A 25,781-nucleotide genomic window follows, 5' to 3' on the forward strand; every position below is an offset into this window, starting at 1 on the left:
AGACAGGCAGAGCACTGCTTCTCTGTGTCACTCCACAAGAAAGGAAGATGTCAAAAAAAAGTAAATAATATCAGTGGCCTGAAGTGGTTTCTTTCAGCACCAATGGTTAGACCATTATAGATTCAGAAAAACTGAGTGGAGCATGCCCAATGCTCTGCCCATTTTTGTTTTATTTTGCCCACGATGTCCAGGAGTTTATTGCCTGTTCCATGCAGGGTTTTTTTTTCAAAACATTCATACATCCTTGACTATCAAATCAGGAGCTAGCACAGCTTTAGAGAGAAAATGAGGGTGTTCAGAAATTGGGCATCACCCCCACCCCCTACCAAGCCCCTACCTTCCCTCTTCAACTTCTCTTTTTTTGCATAATATTTAAACCTCATGTCAACTAACTTCTCTCCAAAGTACATTATTTGCTGAACTTGAGCTTCCAAATGGATCAAAATCATTGCCGAGTGCTGCAGTTTCTTCCCACAGTCCAAAAATGTGCAGGTTCAGTAGATTTCCCATGTTGAATTGCCCTGTAGTGTCCAGGGATGTGCAGACTAGGTGGATTGGCTATGGGAAATGCAGGATTAGCAGGATAGGGTGGGATTTCTTCTGAGGGTCAGTGCAGACCTGATGGGATAAATGGCCTTTATCTGCACTGTAGAGTCTATGATTCTGATGAACAATTTTACTGTTCTGCTCTACCAGGGCAGTAATACTTAAGAATCTTAGAATTTGACCCTCAGATTTTAATGAACTGATTATAACAACAAAGCTTGCATTGAAAGAATAAGTGGTTATTTATTCAGAGCACCAGAAAAGCAACACTGAGCTGTAATTATTGGGAACTGATGTGGTCACTTGGATCAAACACCACTGCCAGTTGGATATGGTCTGAGTGCTTCCCTATATGTTAGCTCATATGACATATACTACAAAGACTGAGTGCTTTTGATGTAGGTGCCTTGATGCTTAATCGAAAGACTAAATATTTACACTTACATCTCAACTGAAAATCACACAATGCCAGGTTATAGTCCAACAGGTTTATTTGGAAGTACAAACTTTCGGAGCGCTGCTCCTTTGTCAGGTAGTTAGGTTGGACTATAACCTGGTGTTGTGTGATTTTTAACCTTGTCCGACCCAGTCCACTGCTGGCACCTCCACATCAACTCAGAGGTGGACATACTATGTGTTCTTGTGCTTTCTGGCTCTAACTGTTACAATGCGTATACACCATGATAAAGTGAAATGTTTCATGTTAAAATGGCTGGACATAGATGCAATGGAAATTTGTTTTGTCATTAGAACTTTGAACACTGGTTGATTCAGATTTCATAATAAATGTTTTCTTCTTTCCCTTTTAAAAATTCTTGCAAGCCACAGAAGAGAAAACAAGGCAAGCTACAGAAGGAAGCAAGAATGATGATGATAGTATTAAGGAGCCTCTTGTAACAATGGGTGATAACATTATCAAAGGACATGATGAACAGTTCTTGGGAAAAAACACTTCTCCATCTAAGGTACCTGTCAACCAGCATTCAACAGATCGGCCAGCTGCCAGTAATCCTTCTCTGCAAAAACATCTTCACACTGTCAGCTCTGATTCCGCTATTTGGGAAAATGATTCTAATCGAGCAGAGACTCTGATTCAACAGAGAACACCATGGAATGGTAACTCCCATTCACTGATTAGGTAGTCATATTTTTGGAAAAATACATCAGTTATCTTTCAGAGGAGAATTAGAGATGGCTGTATTTTCAGTGACAGGGATCAGTATCTTCTCTTTGGTCCCTGACATTCAGTACTTAACAAGAGCAAAGGCAAAAGTGACAGGAGCAAAAACAGACATTGCTGGAAAAACTCAGCAGATCTGGCAGCATCTGCGGAGAGAAATCAGAGTTAATGTTTCGGGTCCAGTGACCCTTCTTCAGAACACAACTCAGTTCTGAGGAAGGGTCACTGGGCCCGAAACATTAACTCTGATTTCTCTTGACAAAATGCTGCCAGATTTGCTGAGATTTTCCAGCAATTTCTGTTGATGTTTCTGATTTCCAGAAACCACAGTTCTTTTGTTTTTTTTACAATGGTGATAGGGTTTAAGATATTTAAAAAATGTTGCAGTTGCTTATTTACTAATTTCCCTTTCCTTTTCTTGCATCAGATAGTGCATTAATGTGTATGGAGTAGGCAGCATTTCCCAGAAGTAGCAGGAGATGTGAATGATTTAATTCATGTTGTGCTAAGTATGTCAACATACAAAACAAATAACTGATTTTTGGGAATGTCTGTGGTAATATTGAAATTATTGGTAATATTTGGCTATTTGTTCACTAAGATTGTGGAAGTCAAGATGAAATACAATTTCCTGCAACATTTTCGAGGGCCTTAAATAATGTTGTCGTGTGATTTATGTGCACTTCCTCCAATTTAATATACATTTGAATTACCAAAATCAAGCTGCATGATTGTTTTGCTGAATTTCTTCATTCTGCTTGTGACGGAGATCTTGCCCTCCCTGGGATTCACCACTCTAACTGCCCAATTTATTCCAATGGCTTTTCCATCATTGGCTTCCCACGCTACTCCAGTCAAGGTAAGAAGTGATTCCAAGAACAATATCATTTCCTTCTTCTCAACACCTGAACATTGACATGAACTTTAGCTATTTTCCCTTTTGCTTGTAACTCCTCATCCGTCATCCATATCTTTCCATCTGTTATGGAGGTGCGCATTTTAACTTTCTGCCAGTATTGTAACTGGTGGTGAGCTGGAAGTTTACTCAGTGCTCCCGAAAGGAAGCCTGAACTAACTTGACTTCTAGGCTCCATTCGAATCCTACCAGCCACTTACCACATGTTCTATGCAGGATGTCAGTAGGAAAGGGTTGGAAGTCCCAGGGTCTGCAGGTAGCTTGTGATCGGGTGGAGGGGAGAGATCTATATCAGAGAAGGTCTGAGCTAAACCTGATGGACCTGGACCATAGGAGATCTTGTTGTATAACATAACGGTTCCAAATTGTTTACTCACCTCCAGCCAATCTGATGATGGACAAAGTCTTGGCTGAGGAAAGGCAGAAGATCTTAGGATCTCGAAGGGAACAGATCTATTATCTTAGGTGTCTCAAAAATCTCAGTAATAATGTCTGTCTTGCCAATGTAACTTGTATCTGGTTGCTATCATGCAATAAATTACATCTTATTTAAAACAAGAGTCCCTTCATTTTTTAGACAGCCTCATGGATTTCCTCGACCACTTTAGACCAAGTATGCCCTGTAGACCCAGTTAGAAAGTAAGGATAGCAACAGCTCCCTACCCAACCACAGTGGTTGGCATCACATGGTGATGCAACAGATATCAACAGTGTAAGGACAGGAGAAGATTTGTTTGAATGAGCCTTTTCTGACCGTGAATCCTCAAGCCTCTGTGGCGGATACACTACTGCAATTTCCTACTCAAGCTGTGAATCAGTGGTCTCTTTAAAACTGAGTTGCTGTGCACCCCTCCATTATTTTCACTACACAATGCATTTAAATATTATTGCATGCATGTAAGTGCATTATTTAACATAGATTAAGATCGGTGCTGTGGATTTCAGGCTATGGGAGTATTGGTGCTAAGCTAAAACTGAAGTTATGTCTGAATGATTTCACCAAAACCATGTTTGCATTTGTTAAAAAAGAGTGGTATTGGATAAGTGTTCTTGTTGCCTTCATAGTTGATTGGGTTAAAGTTACTAGCAGCTCTCAGTGGGTTCAAGGTATCTAAGTAACCAGGGGTGATTTTAACTGGCTACTCCACCTTACTAGTAGAATTGTATGTATAAGTTACTATTGCCTAAACTGTTTTATATAACAGTATTCAAGTTGTGCATTCTTAACAAGTAGATTTGGGCAGCATGGTGGCTCAGTGGTTAGCACTGCTGCCTCACAGCACCAGGGACCCACGTTTGATTCCAGCCTTGGCTGACTGTGTGTGCGGAGTTTGCACATTCTCCCCGTGTCTGCGTGGGTTTCCTCTAGGTGCTCCAGTTTCCTCCCACAGTCCAAAAACCTGTAGGTCAGGTGAATTGGCCATGCTAAATTGCCCATAGCATTAGTTAGAGCGAAATGGGTCTGGGTGGGTTACTCTTCGGAGGATCAGCATGGACTTGTTGGGCTGAAGGGCCTGTTTCCACACTGTAAGTAATCTAATCATTTTGTCATTCTCAATGAGTTGACCTTTGTATAACAAAGAAACAATGTGTTTCTATAGCACCTGTTACAATTTTAGTTGTGAACATAAAGGGATTATTTTACTGAGACTGATGTCAAACACTTCTAGCTAAACCTAAGCCAGTGGAAATCAGAAACAACGCTCTCCATTGGTTTAAGTGGTACACTACAAAAAAGAAGATGGTTGCGGTTTTTAAAGGTCCATTATCTCAGCTCCAGGACATCTCTGTGGGAATTCCTAAGGGTAGTGTCCTAGCTCCGACCAGCTTCAGCTGCTTCATTAATGATCTTCCTTCCATTGTAAAGTCAGAAGTGGAATGATCAATGATGATTGTGCAATACTTAGTACTGTTCGCAATTCCTCAGATACTAAAATCTGGACAACATCTAGATTTGGTCTGTTAAGTGACAAGTTGCATTCATGCCACACAATTGCTAAGCAATGACCATCTGCCACAAGACAGAATCTAACCATGTCTCTTGAGTTCATTGGCACCAGGATCACTGAATCTCCCATTATCAACAATCTGGCAGAGGGTGGCGGGTTTAAATTAACCAGAAACTGAACTGGAACCAGCCACATAAATACTGTGGTGAGAAGAGCAGATCAGAGCCTCGGGATTCTTCAGCAAATAATACACTCCTGTCTCTCCAGTCCCTGTCCACTATCTGCAAGGTGTGTGCATCTGTCCCACTATCCAAGTTCTCATGCACCTGCTGCCCTAATCCTCATAGAGGTGGAGTTTTTTTCTCGATCAAATGAACCTTGGCAAGTTCCTACAAAGCATTTAAGTGGCACGATGTCCAATGTTTATCCGTCAATCAAAAACTAAAGCTGGTGATTTGGTAACTTATTTACTTGCTTTTTTTTGAGAACTTTTGTGCAAATTAGCTGCTGCATTTTCTAAACTCTAACAGTAACTACAGAAAGGAAGTATTTAATTGAATGCAAGGCACCGTGGGTCATAATTCTTTTGATTCATCCCTGGAATGTCACTGGCTGGGCTGGCATGTATTGCCCCATTCCTAAATGCCCTGTAGGAGATGATGGCAAGCTGCCTTCTTGAGCTGCTGTAATCTTTAGGGTCTAAGAACACCCAAATGTTTTTTTGAATGAACATCTAAAATTTTGATCCAGCGACACTGAAGGAACAGGGATGTAGACTTAAGTCAGAATGACCTTCTTGAGGGCAATTAGTGTACACTGATTAAATGCCAGCTTAGCCAGCAATCACTACATCCCAAGAAGAAAAAAAATCAAATGTTGTTCAGTTTGCAATTGCTCTGATGAAATGTCACTGACCTGAAATATAATTCTGTTTTTCTCCCACTGAGTATTGCCAGTATTTTACTATTGGGGAATGCCCCCGCTAATTTTTGACTAGCACCATGGGATAGATACTGTTCCCAGGAGACAGATGAGCCCCAGTGTAATGTCTCATTTGAAAGGGGAGATCTTTGACAATGTAGCACTCCCTCAGGACTTCACTGAAGTGCTAACCTGAATAATATGTTCAAGTAGGAGTAGAGCTTGAATGTACAATCTTTTGACTGAAAGGTATGTGTAGTTTATTTATCGATTTCCAGGTTTTCTAAAAAAAACATTTGAAGCTTACCAGTCTATGATTTTACCAGACTCTAGAGTTTAGACTTTTTCATCTTGTTGCCTTTCTTAACTCAGACTTTGTGAAGGAGTTTGCTCATCTTCCAGTTTCTAGTGTGTTTTTGACTGTTGCAAAGTGGTTGCGTTTTTCCAACCAATCAGAAATGTAAAATTGATTGCTACAGTGCCAATAAAGATGGCATTTTAGAGGTTACCTCTGCTTTGTACATCACAGTTCACTGTCAGCCACTTCCTGAGCAGCCCAGAGAATACTCTCTCAAGAAAGAGGCCATCCCCGATGCTCATCAGGGGACTTTGTATGCATGAGGTCGAGATGTCACATGGCCCAATCAAGTTCCATATTTCAAAATATGTTTACTGACTAATTCTCTCTGACTCTTTTGGAAGGTCTGTGTGAAATATTCTGGAACAAAATCTGCTAATGTTGCTGGCTCCCAGGGAATGATCTCCCTTAGCCAGATATATCAAATGTAAATTTGCCAAACCCAGTCAAGCCAATGGGAAAGAAAAAAGCAGGTCAAAAACAAAGCAATGGTGATGCATACATAGTTTATTTAACATGCATATAGTAATCAAAGGCATTCATCGTTCATTTGTTATTTGACAAACTTAATGAACTTTGTTTGAAAAAAAGGAACGGATTGGTTAGATAAAAGGAAAGGTTTTAACTGTATTGCATCTGGATTTTCAGGAAGCAATTTCAGGGTATTTAAAAGGGACTTGTTTGGAATATATTGCAGGAAAAAAATTAACAGCATGTACAGTTAGTTGATTGTAAGTAAAAGAAAAGTTACAATAAATAAGAAGGGTTGTTTTTTGGTGTGGTGGACTGTTACCAGCGTTGCTCCACAGGAATCAGTGCTGGGTCCACTTTTGTTTGTCATTTATATAAATGATATACAGGTATTTCTGTTATAACACGTGGTTTGACAATGTGAATTGGCTATAATGCGATTAATGAATAGTGGACACTGTTTGGATAGCGCAAACCTTGTACTGCACAAGTATAGCGATTTTCTATAGTGTGAGGTTGCACAGGAACACAAACATCATGTTATACCAGAAATACCTGTAAATGAGAATATAGAAGGCATGGTTAGTAAGTTTGTGGATGACACCAAAATTGGTAGTTTAGTGGATAGTGAAAAAGGTTCTCTAAGATTACAAAGACATCTTGAAGTATTGGATCAAAGGCCAAGGAATGAGAGATGGTGTTTTATTTGGTTAAATGTGCAGTATTGTATTTTGCTAAAACAAGCAAGTACAGTATTTATACAATTAAAAGTAGGGCCTTGAGTAGTAGTTTAGGAGAGAAAGACCTAGGGATTCAGCTACATAATTCTTTGAAGTTTGCATCATATGTAAACAGGAAAGTGAAGAAGGCATTTAGCACACTTGTTGTCATTGCTCAGACCTTTAAGTATAGGAATTGACATCATGTTGAGGTTGTGCAGGATCTTGGTGAGGCCTCTTTTGGAATACTGTGTCCAGTTCCTGTCACCCTGTTATAGGAAGGATATTGCTAAATGGGACAAAGTTCAGAAAGGATTTACCAGGATGTTGCCAGGATTGGACGATTTGAGTTATAGGGAGAGGCTGGATAGACTGGGACTTGTTTCACTGTAGCATAGAAGATTGAGGGGTGACCTTATAGAAGTTTATAAAATCATGATTGATAGATAAGGTGAATGGCAGGTGGCTTTTCTCTAGGGTGGGGCAATTTCAAGACTGGGGGGCATTATTTTAAGTGAGAGGAGAAAGATTTAATGAAGACAGCAGGGCAGTGCTGAGAGATGATATAGATTCTGTGGAGATTAAGGTTGAATCCGTTTGCGTGGAAATTAGAAATTCTAAGAAGAAAAATTCACAAGAGGCCACCAAATAATATTAGCACATTGGAGTGGGCAATAAACAGAGAACTAACTGATGCCTGTAAAAATGGTAAGGCAATTATCATGGGAGATTTTAATCTATATATCGATTGGTCGTACCAGCTCGGTCAGTGTAGCCTTGAGGAGGAGTTCTTTGAGTGTATCCACAATAGTTTTCTTGAACAGTATATAATGGAAATGATGAGGGAGCAAACTATCCAAAATGTGGTTCGGTGTAATGAGACAGAAATAATTAGTGACCTCATAGTCAGGGATCCTCTTCGAAGGAGTGATCACAGTATGGTTGAATTTAGAATACAGATGGAAAGTATGAAAATAAAATCCAATACCAGGGTCCTGTCCTTAAATAAAGGAGACTACATTAGGATGAGGGAGGAGTTGGCTAATGTAGACTGGAAACAAAGACTTGATGGTGGGACAGTTGATAAGCAGTGGTAGACTTTCAAAGTAATTTTTCAAAGTGCTCAGCAGAAGTACATTCCGGTGAAAAGGAAGCACTATAAGAAAAAGTAATCTGCCCTGGGCCTCTAAGGAAATAAGGGCAGCTATCAAATTGAAAGAGAAGGCACACAAAGTGGCCCAAGATCAGCGGAAACTAGAAGAATGGGAAAGCTTTAAAGGTCAACAGAAAGCCAAAAGAAGAGCTATAAAGAAAAGTAAGATAGAACGTGATAAAAACTAGCACAGAATATAAAGATGCATTGCAAACGCTTCTATAAATATGTAAAATGAAAAAGAGTGGCTAAAGTAAACTTTGGTCCTTTAGAGGATGAGAAGGGGCATTTAGTCATGCGATATGAAGAAATGGCTGAGGCATTGAATAGGTGTTTTATGTCTGTCTTTACATGCCAGTAATTGACAAAGAGACGAAAGTAGGTGAAGACCTGGAAACAATCCGGGTAGGAAGAGGTAGTATTGGGCAAGCTAATGGAAGTAAGGTTAGACAAGTCTCCTGGCCATGATGGAATGCATCCTAGGGTACTAAAAGGGATGTTAGGAGAAATAGCAAGTGCACTCGTGGTAATTTTCCAAATTTACTGGACTCTGAGACAGTTCCAGCAGATTGGAAAACAACAAATGTGACGCCACTGTTTAAAACAGTGGTGGACAAAAGGTGGGGAATTATAGACCAGTTAGCTTAACTTCTAAGTGGGGAAGATGCTTGAGTCTCTTATCAAGGAAGAAATAGCAAGGCAACTAGATAGAAATTGTCCCATTGGGCAGATGCGGTATGGATTCAGGAAGGACAGGTCATACTTAACTAATCTTTTGGAATTCTATGAAGACATTACAAGCATGGTGGACAACAGGGACCTAGAGGATGTGGTGTACCTAGATTTCCAAAAGGCCTTCAACAAGGTCCCGGACAAGAGGCTGCTGCATAAGATAAGGATGTGTAGCATTGCGGGTAAAGTATTAAGATGGATAGAGGATTGGTTGACTAACAGGAAGCAAAGAGTGGAGATAAATGAATGCTCTTCTGGTTGGCAATCAGTGACTAGTGGTGTGCCTCAGGGATCAATGTTGGGACTGCAATTTACATAGATGATTTGGAGTTGGGGACCACGTATAGTGTGTCAAAGTTTGCAGATGACACTAAGATGAGTGGCAGAGCAAGGCATGCAGAGGACTGTGAAACTTTGCAGAGGAGCATAGATACTTTAAATGAGTGGGCAAAGGTCTGGCAGATGGAATACAATGTTAATAAATGTGAAGTCATCCATTTTGGTAGGAGTAACAGTAAAAAGGACTATTACTTGAATGGTAAAGAATTGCAGTATGCTGCTGTGCAAAGGAACCTAGGTGTCCTTGTGTATGAATTGCAGAAGGTCGGTGTGCAGGTACAACAGGTAATGAGGAAGACAAATAGAATTTTGTCCTTCATTGCTTAAGGGATTGAGTTTAAAAGCAGGGAGGTTATGTTGCAGCTGTACAAGGTGCTGGTAAGGCCACAGCTGGAGTACTGCGTGCAGTTTTGGTCTCCTTATTTGCAAAAGGATGTACTGGCACTGGACCGGGTACAGAGGAGGTTGCCTAACACTACCTCTTCCACGATAAGTTGATTCTGGAGTTCAGGGGTTGGCTTATGAGAAGAGACTGAGTAGACTGGGATTATGAGAAAGTGGGGACTGCAGATGCTGGAGATCAGAACTCCAAACAGACCCCACCACCAAGGATATATTTGCCTCCCCTCCCCTATCAGCGTTCCGGAAGGACCACTCCCTCCATGACTCCCACGTCAGGTCCGCACTCCCCACCAACCCAACCTCCACTCCCGGCACCTTCCCCTGCAACTGCAAGAAATGCAAAACTCGCGCCCACACCTCCCCCCTCACTTCTCTCCAAGGCCCCAAGGGATCCTTCCATATCCATCACAAATTCACCTGCACCTCCACACACATCATTTGCTGCATCGGCTGCACCCGATGTGGCCTCCTCTATATTGGGGAGACAGGCCGCCTACTTGCAGAATGTTTCAGAGAACCTCTGGGACACCCGCACCAACCAACCCAACCGCCCCGTGGCTGAACACTTTAACTCCCCCTCCCACTCCACCAAGAATATGCAGGTCCTTGGCCTCCTCCATCGCCAGACCATGGCAACACAACGCCTGGAGGAAGAACACCTCATCTTCCGACTAGGAACCCTCCAACCACAAGGGATAAATGCAGATTTCTCCAGCTTCCTCATTTCCCCTCCCCCCACCTTATCTCAGTCCCAACCCTCAGACTCAGCACCACTTTCTTGACCTGCAATCTTCTTCCCGACCTCTCTGCCCCCACCCCCTCTCCGGCCTATCGCCCTCACCTTAACCTCCTTCCACCTATCGCATTCCCAACGCCCCTCCCCAAGTCCCTCCTCCCTACCTTTTACCTTAGCCTGCTTGGCATGGTGGCACAGTGGTTAGCACTGCTGCCTCGCAGCGCCAGAGACCTGGGTTCAATTCCTGCCTCAGGCGACTGACTGTGTGGAGTTTGCACATTCTCCCCGTGTCTGCGTGGGTTTCCTCCGGTGCTCTGGTTTCCTCCCACAGTCCAAAAATGTGCAGGTTAGGTGAATTGGCCATGCTAAATTGCCCATAGTGTTAAGTGAAGGGGTAATTGTAGGGGAATGGGTCTGGGTGGGTGCGCTTTGGCGGGTCGGTGTAGACTTGTTGGGCCGAAGGGCCTGTTTCCAGACTGTAAGTAATCTAATCTAGTCTAACCTTCCTCATTCCTGAAGAAGGACTTATACCTGAAACATCGATTCTCCTGCTCCTTGGATGCTGCCTGACTTGCTGCGCTTTTCCAGCAACACATTTTTCAGTTTAGACTGTGATTATATTCGTTGAAATTTAGAAGAATGAGGGGTGGATCTTATAGAAACAGATAAAATTATGAAGGGAATAGATAAGGTAGATGTAGAGAGGATGTTTCCAATGGCAGGTGAAACTAGGACAAAGGGCATTACCTCAAAATTAGAGGGAGCAGATTTAGGACTGAATTGAGAAGGAACTACTTCACCCAGAGGGTTGTGAATTTGTGGAATTCCCTGCCCAGTGAAGTAGTTGGTGCTACTTCAGCTTTTATAGCTCAGATAGATTTCTTTTTAACAATAAAAGGCGACACGATGGCTCAGTGGTTAGCACTGCTGCCTCACAGCGCCAGAGACCCAGGTTCAATTCCCACCTCAGGCAACTGTCTGTGTGGAGTTTGCACATTCTCCCCCTGTCTGCATGGGTTTCCCCTAGGTGCTCCGGTTTCCTCCCACAGTCCAAAAGTGTGCAAGTTAGGTGAATTGGCCATGCTAAATTGCCCGTAGTGTTAGGTGAAGGGGTAAATGTAGGGTAATCTAATCATAAATGTAAGTAATCTAATCATAAAGGAATTAAGGGTTACAGTGAGAGGGTGGGTAAGTGGATCTGAGGCCATGAAAAGATCAGCCATGATCTTATTGAACGGCAGAGCAGGCTCACAGCACCAGATGGCCTAATCCTGCTCCTGGTTATTATTATATAAAGAGTGGTTCATGTGTGGAATGAACTTCCACAGGAAGTGGTGGTTGTGGGTACAGTTACAATGTTTTAAAAAATTGGGATAAGTGCAAGAATAAGATATATTTGGAGGGATGTGGGCCAAGCACAAGCAGGTAAGACTAATTTAGTTTGGGATTATGGTTGGCGTGGATGGGTTTAACCAAATGGTCCGTTTTTGTGCTACATTTGTTTTTGCATAGGTTTTGCTTAGATAATAGTAAGTAATTTGAAATGGTGCGCTCAAGTCATGTGGGTCCACATTTATTGTTGGCATTGACAGGTTATATAGAGCACAATTTTCAAATTATGCACAGTGCACAAAGAGGAAATTTGGTAAACAAGCAGGAAAAATATCAGAAACTTTAGGAAGACTTAGGGAGGCTACTAGATAGAAGAACATAAGTGCCAGATGCAGTTGAATTTGGATAATTCTGAGATGATACATTCTGGCAGAAAAAGAATGCAATAACAGAAAATATTTAATGGATAGTTCTATGAGATTTGGATCAACAGACATAATCAAGATTTATTAGTGAGGGTCAGTTAGCTGGACAATTGTTTGAGATACAAAGTGATGCCAACCAACTTGGGTTCAATTTCCATATTAACTGAGGTCGCCATGAAGACCCTCAATCTCCCTGTTCACCTGAGATTCATTAACTGTCAGGTTAAACGCACCACCAGTTATCTCTCTCTAATAAGAAAGCAGCCTATGGGGCTTTGGGATGATGGCAAATTTTGACTTTTGCTTCTCCCTGAAGAGAAGTAAAGCCATAAGAAGGCCAATAGAATTTGACGTTTTATATATCAGGTCACAGAGTGTGAATATTGATTGGGCAACAATTAGACTTCTATATGGGCACCACATTATTAGGAAGACTTCGAAGCCATTGACAGCATTCAAGGCTTTTTCACCAGGGTGAGGGAAGACTGCAGATCCCAGGACTATTTCTTCCAGAGCAGCAAGAGTTAATGGGTGTTTTCAAATTTGTGATGTGATTTGATAGAGTGAATAGCAGAAGGCTACGACTTTTTAATGAAGATGCCATTAATTTAAAATTTATCACCAGGGCAGCAAGAACAGAGACCAGAGAAATGTATTTTTACAGATGGCTTTTGGAGGAAGTAGCTGATGCTATTTGAAGGAAAATTGGATAAATGCTTGAGGAAAGGAAATGTACCAGATGATATATTGACAGAGTTATTGATCCAACAAAGGTTGTGGATGTCTTTCTCCCCAATGCCATCAATGTTATAAATATAGTTTGCTGCTGGTTCTAACTCACCAATATATTAGGAGCTTAGGCAATAATGGAGTACATAGTTCAATATTCAAGTAGTTTTAAATAACAGCGCAGTCGATCATCATTTCTAGAATGGAATGGTTTAAAAACAATTAATTTTCAGTGTTCACCTCAATGATGTTTGATTTCCTTTGCTGAGTTTGTAATACATGCCACTGCTCATTCCTGACCAAACTGACTCCATCTCTGTACATTTTAGCTCTACTTTTCAAGGAGCTCCCTAATGATCTCCTTCCTCTTCATCGGTAACTTTTGACTGCCCAATATTATAGCTGAGCAAGCTAGAAATCACAAACCAACCAGCTTAATTGATCCATTACAGAGACAAGAATTAAATGGAACATTCAGCATTCAGTTAGATTTTTCACAGTATTTCCAATCATATTTTTTCCCTCAAAATCTGCTTCAATTTCTTTTGGATTCCAGTTAAAGTCCACTATTGTTCTGAGACCAGGGACTATTGTATTAAGTGAACTGGTTAATATACACTGAGTTTGACTTTGTCAGAACCTTTCTCTTTTCTGTGGAAAAATCAGCAGACAACAGTACTATATCAGCTTTTCCATTGTGTTAAGAAGGATTGATGGCTACATTCATAATACCTGTGACTTGTTCAATTTGTGTTACAAACTGTACCAAATTGAGGGATGTGGTTTTGTGGTGATGGCTATGAATAACCTTGCATGTTTGTTAGTTTCCCTTAGCTTCAGATCAGAACCTTTCCAACACCTGCTGTGTTTTAGTGTGGAATGGGAAGTGTATCTTTTGCTTTAGATGTTCTATTGAATACATGTTTAAAGATACAAACAATATGGTTTAAAACTGTAAGTTTGTATTAGCAAGTTTTGAGAAGATTTGTAGCTCAGGTTGAGGTTCTGGATGTATGTTTGCTCGCTGAGCTGGAAGGTTCATGTTTCGACGTTTCGTCACCATACTATGTAACTTCATCAGTGAGCCTCTGGGTGAAGCACTGGTGGCATGGCTTGCTTTCTATTTATTTGTTTAGGTGTCCTTGGATTGATTATGTCATTTCAGGTGATGGCGTCATTTCCTGTGGTGACGTCATTTCCTGTGGTGACGCCATTTCCTGTGGTGACGCCATTTCCTGTGGTGACATCATTTTCCGCGGTGACATCAATTCCTGTTCTTTTGCTCAGGGCTGGTAAATGGGATCCAAGTCAATGTGTAGAGGAAATGTGCAGAGCAGAGGAAAATCACCTATACAGTGTATTCAAAAAAGAATGGCACCCAATGAACACAGTCCACAAATTTCTCAGCAACAAACCCAAACAAGCAGACAAAACATGTCCAGAAACCCTAGTCACTCTCCCCTACATCAAAGACATCTCAGAAATGACTGCCAGACTACTCATCCCCTTTGGCATCATGGTAGCCCACATACTCACCAACACACTAAAACAGCAGCTAATGAACTTGAAAGACCCTATTCAGACAAAAAGCAAAACTAATGTCATTTACAAAATACCTTGCAAGGACTGTAACAAACACTACATTGGACAAACAGGCAGAAAACTAATGACCAGGCTACATGAACATCAACAAGTCACAAAATGACATGACCCACTCTCACTAGTAGCCTTACATACAGATGAGGAAGAACACCACTTCGATTGGGAGAACACATCCATCCTAGGACAAGCCAAACAGAGACACGCACCAAGACTTTCAACAAACACATTGACTTGGATCCCATTTACCACCTGCTGAGAAAAAGAACATGAAATGACATCACCACCGGAAATGATGTCACTACAGGAAATGGCACGGTGGCACAGGGCGGCACGGTGGCACAGTGGTTAGCACTGCTGCCTCACAGCGCCTGAGACCCGGGTTCAATTCCCGCCTCAGGCGACTGACTGTGTGGAGTTTGCACGTTCTCCCCGTGTCTGCGTGGGTTTCCTCCGGGTGCTCCGGTTTCCTCCCACACTCCAAAGATGTGCAGGTCAGGTGAATTGGCCATGCTAAATTGCCCGTAGTGTGAGGTAAGGGGTAGATGTAGATGTAGGGGTATGGGTGGGTTACGCTTCGGCGGGGCGGTGTGGACTTGTTGGGCCGAAGGGCCTGTTTCCACACTGTAAGTAATCTAATCTAATCTAATCTAATCCGAGGAAACCTAAACACACAAATAGAAAGCAGGCCATGCCATCAGTGCTTCATCCAGAGGCTCACTGATGATGTTACCTAGTATGGTGACAAAATGTTTGAACACAAACCTTCCAGTTCAGTGAGCAAACCTACATGTAAGTTGCATTTTCAGATTCCAAATGAATGTAGAAGAGTGCTGTCACCTTAGGACCTCTTGTAAGATGAGTTGGTATGATTGGTCTATTATCCAAATTTACGAAGAGCTAAGTTGCTACAGTAAAAATTAATGTAACCTCCACCCCACAATCCCCCATATCTTCTGAAAAAATGATTTATGTTAACACTGATAAACTTACAGATATCAGTACCCTACTCCCCTTTTATTGTTGGCATTTACAGGTCCAAGTGATTCAGTTACAAGGAGCAAAATTTTGAAATTTTGCACAATGCACAAAGAGAAAATTTGGCAAATGAGCAGGAGAAATATCAGAAGACTTAGGGAGGCTACTAGATAGAAGGGCATAGTACCAGGCACAGTTGAATTTGGATAATCCTGAGATAATGCATTGAGACAGAAAAGAAATGCAATAACAGAACACACCTTGTAAGATGCAACTTAATTGTATTTATCAGCATGATTAGTCTTGATAAACTTACAAACATCAGTACCCTACTCACCTTTAAGCTGAAACAGTATTTAGAAATGAATATACAAACCTCAATTAAATGTGTCATGGAGCCACAAAATTCTAAGGCAATTGCAGGGTCAACATTTGGGAATCACAAAACATAGAGCAAGAGCTCAACAGCCTCTCTGATGGCCAGGCAATTTGAAGGAAATTGGAATTTTAATCTTACCATGTTAAAAATCGCACAACACCAGGTTATAGTCCAACAGGTTTAATTGGAAGCACACTAGCTTTCCGAGTGCCACTTCTTCATCAGGTGATTGTGGAGGACACAAATGTAAGGCACAAAATTTATAGCAAAAATTTACAGTGTGATGTGACTGAAATTATACATTGAAAAATACCTTGATTGTCTGTTGAGTCTTTCATCTGTTCGAAGACCATGATAGTTTCACTTCTGAATGCAACTTTTAAAAAAAGGGTGTTGTGATTTACACATGAAAGAAGTGAAACTATCACTGTATTCTAACAGATGAAAGGCTTAACAAACAATCAATTTTTCAATGTATAATTTCAGTTACATCACACTGCAAATTTTTGCTATAAATTCTGTGTTACGATCGAGCTCTCCACAATCATCTGATGAAGGAGCGTTGCTCCGAAAGCTAGTGTGCTTCCAATTAAACCTGTTGGACTATAACCTGGTGTTGTGTGATTTTTAACATTGAATACTATACAAGATGGTACAACAGTCCCCAGAATGTTAGAGAGCTACTAACCTCACATAGAAATCAAACAAAGCAGATTGGAACTTCCAGTCAGACTTCTAAATTGTTTCAACTTCTGAAGTTTGGACTTTGAAATGTCTGGGAGAGGTGGTAATAGTAATAATATTAATCGTAATAATGGCAATGCAAATAATTAAAAAGCAAATTGCTGGAATTATATAAATGAAGTAAGAGAAACTTAGTATTATGGAATACACAAATACTGACAGTGTTACTCCAACATCAGCAGAAGCATTTGAGTGGAAGGAAGCAGGCAATGGAAGAGGACTTAAGGAGCTATATTCTGTAACCTGTAAATATATTAATGCTAGTAAAAAGGTCACAGTACTGAAAAGGGTGAGAGAGCCTTATTTGAGGATGAGGATGAACTGGGGTGCTACATACCGGGAGAATTGTAACCTAGCGGGAAGGGAGCAAACTGAAAGAGAGTATGTGTCGACACCCAACTTCCAGAGATACATAGATATATGACTCAAGTCATAGCAACAGCAATTAACCACTGTAAAAATGTGTTAAGGAAATTCTCTGATCAAAGTTTTGGTCATCAGTGTAATATTTTCCTATTTGATTTGGTGTCAAATGTTGCTTTATTATGCTCCCTTGAAGCATTTTGGAGCATGTTATTGCAAGAAAGGACATATATATTTGCAAGCTGCTAACGATGTTTACTACCAATGAGCAGTATGTGTAATACCGACTGCAGTCAGCAAGTAGCATGAATTTAATCTGCATTGCAATGAATGGATGTAGGCTAATTTTGTAACATAATCCAATCCACATGTCTATTGTTTGATATTGGCCAATACATTTTTCTTGCCTATGTAATAAGCTGCCTCATAGTGCCCCAAACCATTAAGGCTTTTTTATTGTTTTGCCAACCTGCTGCATTATCTTAAGTTTCAGTGCACTTGGCTTGAGGAGAATACTGGATTTAACCCTCTTCCCTTACATATTAGGTTATCTAGACTATTGCTGGTGTTGGTCTCCTTCCATTTCTAATTGCTATCTGTGTACACTAGTGTGCAGTTTTCAGAATGCATTCAGTATAATGTTTTATTTTCTTATCAAAGTGTGATTTCACTGAATGTGTACTTCACTAAAAGTTGCAGATTAATTCTGAATCATTGTTTTGGAGAACAATGTCTGCTTCAGTTAATTATTTTTGCTTCTGATTAAGTTAAGTGCTGGCTGTATTTGGGTAATTATTCTATGATGTCCATATCTCCTATTTTATTTCTGACATTTTACCTTACATGGTGGAGTAGCTTACTGATGTTCTGTCAACACTCACCATTGAAGCTCTTTCTGAGCATAACCTGTCCAGTGAGTGCTGGATCATGGTATGTTGCAATTGAATTAAATCTGGTTCGTGTAACTCAGCAAGGATTGACAAACATCCTAAGGTAGCTGTTGTGTAAGTGTCTGAAAAGGTCAATGCTGAGGAGTGTCTTAAGCACCACCTACTGTGATGATGTTATATGGTTTTGGTAGGAGGCCAGCTTAAGGTCGCAAAGGAATTAGACCCACCATCTGAGTCTTCTTCATAGTTTCAGTATCAATATCTATCACATGAATGTAACTTGTATGGAGTTGCTATCATGCAATAAACTACATTTTGTTTAAGATAACAGTATTTTCTCATTAAGCTACCAAGTCATTTTCCTGTATGTGGATCCCTCCCCTCAAAGAGGATTTTGGCGATAAATGTGCCTCATGGTGAGCAATGGTACAGGAACCTCATACAACGTGATGAACAGTGGTGTGGATTGGTCAAAACTGTGGCTTATTTCTCCTGCCCTAACCCAAGGCCAATGTGGCACCACTTCTGCTGCCATAGATAAATGCAGCTCACTCAGAATAGATTGGGGACTATCTGTATTGCTCAGCCAATGGCTACATGAACTTCCAAAATCTGGGAATTTTACATCTTAACATCCATACGGGACCTCATGTAGAACCCACCCGATTTTCATTTGCACTGTTTCTCTGGAACAGATGGTTTCTGTATGGTCCATCCTCAATGTCAATGTCAGACCCAGACACAAGTTGAATGTCTTCTATCAAGACATTAATATGGGGTTGGATTTTCCTAGGACTTGCAAGGTTTCCACTCCACTCTTTTTTTTATTAATGTTAAGAAAGAATGACACCTTTTAGAGGTCATGATTCAGAGACGCTGGTGTTGGACTGGGGTGTACAAAGTTAAAAATCACACAACACCAGGTTATAGTCCAACAGGTTTAATTAGAAGCACACTAGCTTTCAGAGCGACGCTCCTTCATCAGATCATCACAATCACCTGATGAAGGAGCGTCGCTCCGAAAGCTAGTGTGCTTCCAATTAAACCTGTTGGACTATAACCTGGTGTTGTGTGATTTTTAACCTTTTAGAGGAGATTCCTTCCGAAATGCGGAGCTTTTTAAAAATTTGACAGATCCCACTTAGCGCTCTATAATCGGGGGTGGAGCGGGGGGGAGGATCAACGTACCCTTTTTCACAGCAGCCGTTGCCATATTCTGAAATGTAAACGGTCCTGCATCATGGCCAGCCACTTCGACAGCTCCTCAGAAGGGGTAAGTACCTAAGGTAAGCAGAAACTCAATGTTCCAGGAGGGTCGAGTGCTCAGGTACCGGGTGGGGAAGGTGTCAGGGTCCAGCAGTGTGGGAAAAGCTATCACCTGCCCAAGGGAGAGGATGGTTTGGGATCCTGAGGGAAGAAGGGTATCGTCAAGTTTCTGGAGGTGGAAGTGAGGGTTGAGTCCCAGGGAAGGACAGAGATGTACTGGCAGGTTTCAGTAATAAGAGGGGAAGAGACAGTTTCTGGTCCCAGATGGGGCTGTGGGGAAGGCGTCTCAGGACTCGGGGATCCTGGCTGGAGGGTTGGGGGTTAGAGAATGAGAGGATGGTGTTAGATCACAGGCAAAGGGGTGTTTCAGGTCTGAGGTGAAGGATCTGGAGGTGTAACAAGTTTGAAAGAGATGTAGCTGTGAATGAGTGGTGTCTGCTGGGTTCAATTTAATAGTTAGTCAGGGGCTCTGTCAGGTTTGTCTAGTTTACCTTGAGTAGCTATTTACTGCAAAAGAACATTGAATGCTGCAATTTAAATGGATACTTGCAGAGGGTTCCAGGAGTAAGGGAATTACCCAGTGGATCCTTCAATTTTCGAGGCAATTCCCTAGGAGTCCACTATGACATGGGTGTACACAACTCCTGTGTACACTCCAGACTGATTAACTGGCCATATGTCTGATTAACTGGCCATATTTCTAGGATAAATAACTCCTTGGACGGCACTGATGTCACAGAGGGTTCACATAATTTCTAGAAAACCAACCAAAATGTCATTTTTTCATTTTTCAAGGAAATTGGACAGCAAGTATATAGATTTTTTTTAAAAATTGTGTGTAGAGGTAGATTTAAAGTCTCTCACCCAATTGAAATATGATAGTAGCACAGGACAGTATTGGGAAATGATTTAATGATCCGTTGTCAGAGGAGCTGTTGCCTATGTGTCTAATACTGGGCTGCTGATATGCCTGCCTGAGTCAGGCACTTGGCTTATGTAACACATTAATCAGGGACCTGTGATGGATGAAACTCAGTTGTAATTTTAGGCCAGCAGTGGACAAAGTGATTACTAGTTACCTGTGCGACGAAAGACAAACTTTTTTTGTGACTGGCAGAATTGATTGCAGCATTGGATCCAATGCCTAGGCTAATTTCTCAGGAAGAGTATAATGGGAGAGAGTTTTGTTGAAGTGCTATCACTCATGTTTGGAAATGTTTATCCGACTCTTATGTAACATCCATGCTCTTGTCAAAGAAATTAGTCTTAATTTGAACTGTTACTTTTAGGAGAGACAGAACATTTTCAGGACTCGAAAGATTCAATGAATAATAGCAAAGGCTTACTGGAGCAAAAGGCTGCTTTTATATACAACTAGTTCAAGAAAATTTCCAAGGATACAGCCCTACATGGATACTGAGGTGAGGATAACATTTATTTTCATGTAAACTTAGAATAGTTGGATTGCAACTAAACAGCTGAAGCCTGAATAGAATAAGTGTAATGTGACTCTTGCAATCATGTGCCAAGAATTTATTCACACAGCTGTCTCAACCTTATCCTCTTGTTTCAGAAGTCTGAGATTTGTAAATCCAAGCGGTGATTATTTATGTCCAGTTGCTTGAGTATTTACTGTTGGTTCACCCTATTGCAGGAAATATATTATTAAGCTGGAGAGGGTTCAGAAGAGAGCCCCCATCAATACCCTACCACTGACACTCTCATTCATTTGGCTGAACTGGTTCTCACCCTCAATAATTCCTCCTTTTGAATCCACTCACTTTCTCCAGACTAAACTAGTAGCCATGGGCACCCACATGGGTCCCAGCTCTGCCTGTCTCTTTGTCAGGTACATGGAACCGTCCATCTTCAACAGCTACACCAGCACTATTCCCCATCTTTACCTCCACTACATTGATGAATGTATCGGCGCTAACCTGTGCTCCCAGAGGAGGTTGAACAGTTCATCAATTTCACGAGCACATTCCACTCTGACCTTCGGTTCACCTGGACCATCTCAGATACCTCCCTCCCCTTCCTGGACCTCTCCATCTCCATTAGCGGTGACCGACTCAGCACAGTCATCTACTACACACCCACCGACTCCCACAGCTACCTGGACTATATCTCCTCCCACCTTGCATCCTGTAAAAGTGCTATCCAATTTCTCCATCTCCACTGCATCTGCTCACAGGAGGACCAATTCCACCACAGAACATCCCAGATGCCTCCTTCTTCAAAGACCGTGATTTACCTTCTCACGTTTTCACGTTTCCATCATCTACAAACAGACCCCACCACAAGGGATATATTTCCCTCCCCACCCCTATTCGTGTTCCATAAAGACTATTCCCTCCATGACTCTGTGCCCTCCACCAACCCAGCCTCCCCTCCCGACACCTTCCCCTGCCACCGCAAGAACTGCAAAATCCACACCCACACCTCCCCCCTTACCTCCATCCAAGGCTCCAAAGGAGCCTTCCCCATCTGACTGAGATTTATCTGCACTTCCACACACATCATTTACTGTATCCGTTGCTCCCGATGTCATCTCCTCTATGTCAGGGAGACAGGACGCCTACTCGCAGAATGCTTCAGAGAACATCTCCGGGACACACACACGAACCAACCCCATTGCCCCATGGCTGAACACTTTAACTCCCCCTCCCACTCCCCTATACAAGTCCTGGGCCTCCTCCACCACCAAACCCTTACCACCTGACACCAGGAGGAAGAATGTCTCATCTTCCACCTTGGGACCCTCCAACCATACGGGATCACTGTGGATTTCACCAGTTTCCTCATTTCCCCTCCTCCCATCTTATCCCAGATCCAACCTTCCAACTCGACACTGCCCTCTTGACCTATCCTACCTGTCCATCTTCCTTCCCACCTATCCACACTAACTTCTTCTCATGACCTATCACCTTCACCCCCATCTTCATCTACCTATTGCATTCTCAGCTACTTTTCTCCCCAGCCCCACCTCTCTCCCACTTACCTCTCAGTCCCCTTGGCCCACAAGCCTCATTCCTGATGAACATCGATTCTCCTGCTCCTCTGATGCTGCCTTGACTGGCTGTGCTTTTCCAGTACCACACTCTCGACTCTGATCTTCAGTTTCTGCAATCCTCACTTTCTCCCAAGATCCTGGTTGATGTTACTGTAGACTCAATTCCACATTCCCACCTATCCCCAATAACATCTGACTTTCTTGTGAGTCAAGGATCTGTCTACCTCTGCCTTAAGAATATTCAATCTCTGTGCCTGCCTCACTCTTGGGAGAGAATTCCAAAGATTCATGACTGTCTTAGAGAGAAGAATTCGATGCCCCCCCCCCACCTCACCCACAGACCCCACCTCACCCACTACCCCCACTGCTCCCAACTCACCTACTGACTCCACCACTAATACTGACCCCAACTTAACCAATGCCCCCCACCTCACCCACAGACCCCACCTCACCCACTACCCCCACTGCTCCCAACTCCCCTACTGACTCCACCACTAATACTGACCCCAACTTACCCAATGCCCCCCACCTCACCCACAGACCTCAACTCACCCACTAGTCCCATCTCACCCACTGCTCCTAACTCACCTACTGACTCCACCACTAATACTGACCCCAACTCACCCAATGCCCTCCACCTTGCCCACAGACCCCACCTCACCCACAGGCGCCAACTCACCTACTGATTCCACCACTAATACTGACCCCAACTCATCTGATACCCCCCACCTCACCCACAGATCTCACCTCACCCACTAGTCCCGTCTCACCCACTGCTCCTAACTCACCTACTGGCTCCACCACAAATACTGGGGCCCTACTTCACCCAACTGCCCCAACCTTACCTTCTGACCCCTCCTCACCTGCTGCCCTACGTCACCCAGCACAATTGTGTCTCTCCATCAAGCCCTGCTCTCTCTGCCAGGTGCACCTCTTTCTCTGCCCCACTCTCAGTTGGGTGCCCTCTCTTTCTGTTGGATATACCTGCCTCTGCCCTGTTTCTCACTCGGAAGTTGCTCCTCTTTCCTCTGTCATTTGAACTTGCTGGATCTGCTTTGCTTCATACTGGTACAGTTCGGAAATGCTCTTCTGCAATTTGAAATTGATGTTTCAAAATTAGCAGTGGAACATTAGAAACTGTGATTGGTAGATTCTTTTTGTTACACAATGATATAATAGAGCAAAGGCAGGTATTTTGTATCTCATTGAATGGTGAAACAGGCTCAAGGAACCTAAATGTTTGATTCCTGTTCCTGTGTTTATCATAATTGACAGACCTCATTCACTAGTGGAGTCATGCCCCTTTGTACATCTGTTCTTCAATGTTTATCATGGTACTAGAATCTATACAGTCAGTTCTGCTATAACGCGTGTTTCTTCATCGGGAATTAGCTTTAACGCGATTGAAGAATTTAGACCATTATTTGTAGAATGCCAACTTTCCTTACCTGTATTGGATAAAGCACTATTCTGGCCCCATTAGTTTAAATGGCGTGGCTACTGCGCGATTTTCTTATAATGCAAGATCACATGAGAACGGCACAATTGCATGATATCAGAACCAACTGTATTACCTTAAAAACACTGTTCTTGCAAACTTTAAATACTCTCATAGAATCATAGAGATATACAGCATGGAAACAGACTCTTCGGTCCAACTCATTCATGCAGACCAGATATCCCAACCCAATCTAGTTCCATTTGCAAGTTCTTGGCCCATATCCGTCTAAAGCCTTCCTATTCATATACACATCTCATGCTTTTGTATTGAGTACATTTGAATAATGTTTGACATCAATCGATATATTGTCAAAACCAGCTAATGTCAGCTAAGTATAGTGAACATTTCTGAAGGAGCAATGTAGATGTTCCTCGAAGTGTGGTAAGTAAAGAATTGACCCCCTTTTAGTTTAGGAGTCAGTTAACTCAATTAGCTGGCAATGCAGAGTGATGCCGAAAGCATGGATTCAGTTCCAAAGCTGGCAGAGGTTATCATGTCGGTCTCATCTTCTCCCTTCTCCCCTTATCTGAGCCATGATGACCATCAGGTTAAACTCACCACTAGTCATCTCCCTGTAATGAGAACACACCCATATGCTCCGCTAGTGCTATGGTGAACTTGCTTATATTATTTTAGTGAAACAGATTTTCTTGAAATTAAATAATACTTTTATGAGATGCAGAAGTATCATGATAAAATGACTGACAATCACTTGTTGAGAGCTGATTAAAAGCAAGAAATATTGCTCTTGGTAATGTTTAAACATGTGAAGGTATAAAAATGTGTCTTTTTGCCTCCTTAGTGTGATTGACCATGACATGATGCTGGAAGGATTTGAAATTGACCTTCACCAAGTATCCTCCAACCCTGCTGGTGTGAGACTTCAAGCAACATGAACATGATTACATGGTATTGCCCTTCTTTAAAATAAAGACCAGGAACAATGACGTGTTTCATCTTTCTCTGTGCTATTTACTCTCACAATTTCCTCTTCAATAATGTTGCCACTTGACTACAGTTGTTTATTTTGGAAGACCAACCATCAGGCTGCAGGTTATTTGAGCCCAGACTGTATTCCCGATAGAAGTCCTTTTCATAATGGTACTTTCACAACCTAAAAGATTCAGCTCAACACAGTTTAACATTTGAATAATAAAATGAATTTCCCTATCACTGAATCTTCTTGACTACAACTGTAAACAACATACAGACAGCACTGTGACAGCAGACAAGCATGTTTTTAGTCTCAGGAAACACAGTAAATATTTAGATTTTAATTCAATGTCAGTTTTATTCTCAGATGAAACACTCAGCTCCGGAATGAAATATTTAGTGTAAGGTCTAACATTGGAGTTGTGCGGTTTAAAAACTCATGTGTCTGGTGACTTATTAATGTCAGTACCACATAAAAGCAGCCATAGTATTTGACTGAGACTGCTGTTGTATTTATCTCTCTGCTCCTAGGCAATTGGACGTCAATATTGCAAGAATAACATTGAGACAGGCAAATTCTGAGATCAACAGTGGAGCAAAGATCACCACCCACAAAGTTACATTAGCAATACTAAAACCAGTGAGACATGTAGGGTGATCTCACTTCATTATTATAAATGCGGTTACACTTTCGATGTGAAAGTAAAAAAGGGCCTTTATTGTAAATTATTAATAAAACATCAAAGGAAATTGTAATGTTTGTGCAGTAATCTATTAATGCTGAATTTGTTGGAATGAGAGTGCATGCAAGGAAGAGGCCCAACTAGTGGGACAATGACTGCAGAAAGTACACCGGCTACTGATATCGTTTAAATGGGGCCATAAAGTCAGGTTGGTTGTCCATGCACAATGACAAGATTAGGTCAAAGAGATTTCCTGGTCCCTGATTCTGCCTTTGTGTGCACGTGTCAGGGTGGACTAGAAACAATGCCCCACATTGTTTTCACAGATCAAAAAGGAAACGATTTTCGGGATTTTCCAATTATTAATCTTAATTTACACACTGTTCCACTGTTGTCTGTTTCAAATTGTGAGCCAGCTATTGAGCAGGATTTTACAGACACCACTCAAAAATGGAAGGTGAAGAGATTTGTAAAATAAATTGGATTGCCATCACACCACCTCCCTGTCCACAATGGCATGTCCC

The 25,781-nt window shown here is 41.8% G+C and overlaps 1 protein-coding gene across 6 annotated transcripts in view; it reads left to right on the forward strand.

Annotated features, from left to right (window-relative positions):
* Positions 1–24,844, forward strand: part of pde1a (phosphodiesterase 1A, calmodulin-dependent) — an 811,397-nt gene extending 786,553 nt beyond the window's left edge. For 5 of the 6 annotated variants that reach the window (XM_072579063.1, XM_072579064.1, XM_072579065.1 and 2 more), the window contains one exon: positions 1,375–1,907. In XM_072579063.1, the coding sequence (XP_072435164.1) occupies positions 1,375–1,688 (314 nt within the window). In that variant the 3' untranslated portion in view covers positions 1,689–1,907. Of the gene's footprint in view, positions 1–1,374; positions 1,908–20,416; positions 20,549–24,443 lie in introns of those variants that run through there. The other variant, XM_072579068.1, reaches the window with a different exon arrangement.
* The last annotated feature ends 937 nt before the right edge of the window (positions 24,845–25,781 follow it).

This window comes from Chiloscyllium punctatum, chromosome 10 (genome assembly GCF_047496795.1).
Source record: "Chiloscyllium punctatum isolate Juve2018m chromosome 10, sChiPun1.3, whole genome shotgun sequence".
Lineage (NCBI taxonomy): Eukaryota > Metazoa > Chordata > Chondrichthyes > Orectolobiformes > Hemiscylliidae > Chiloscyllium > Chiloscyllium punctatum.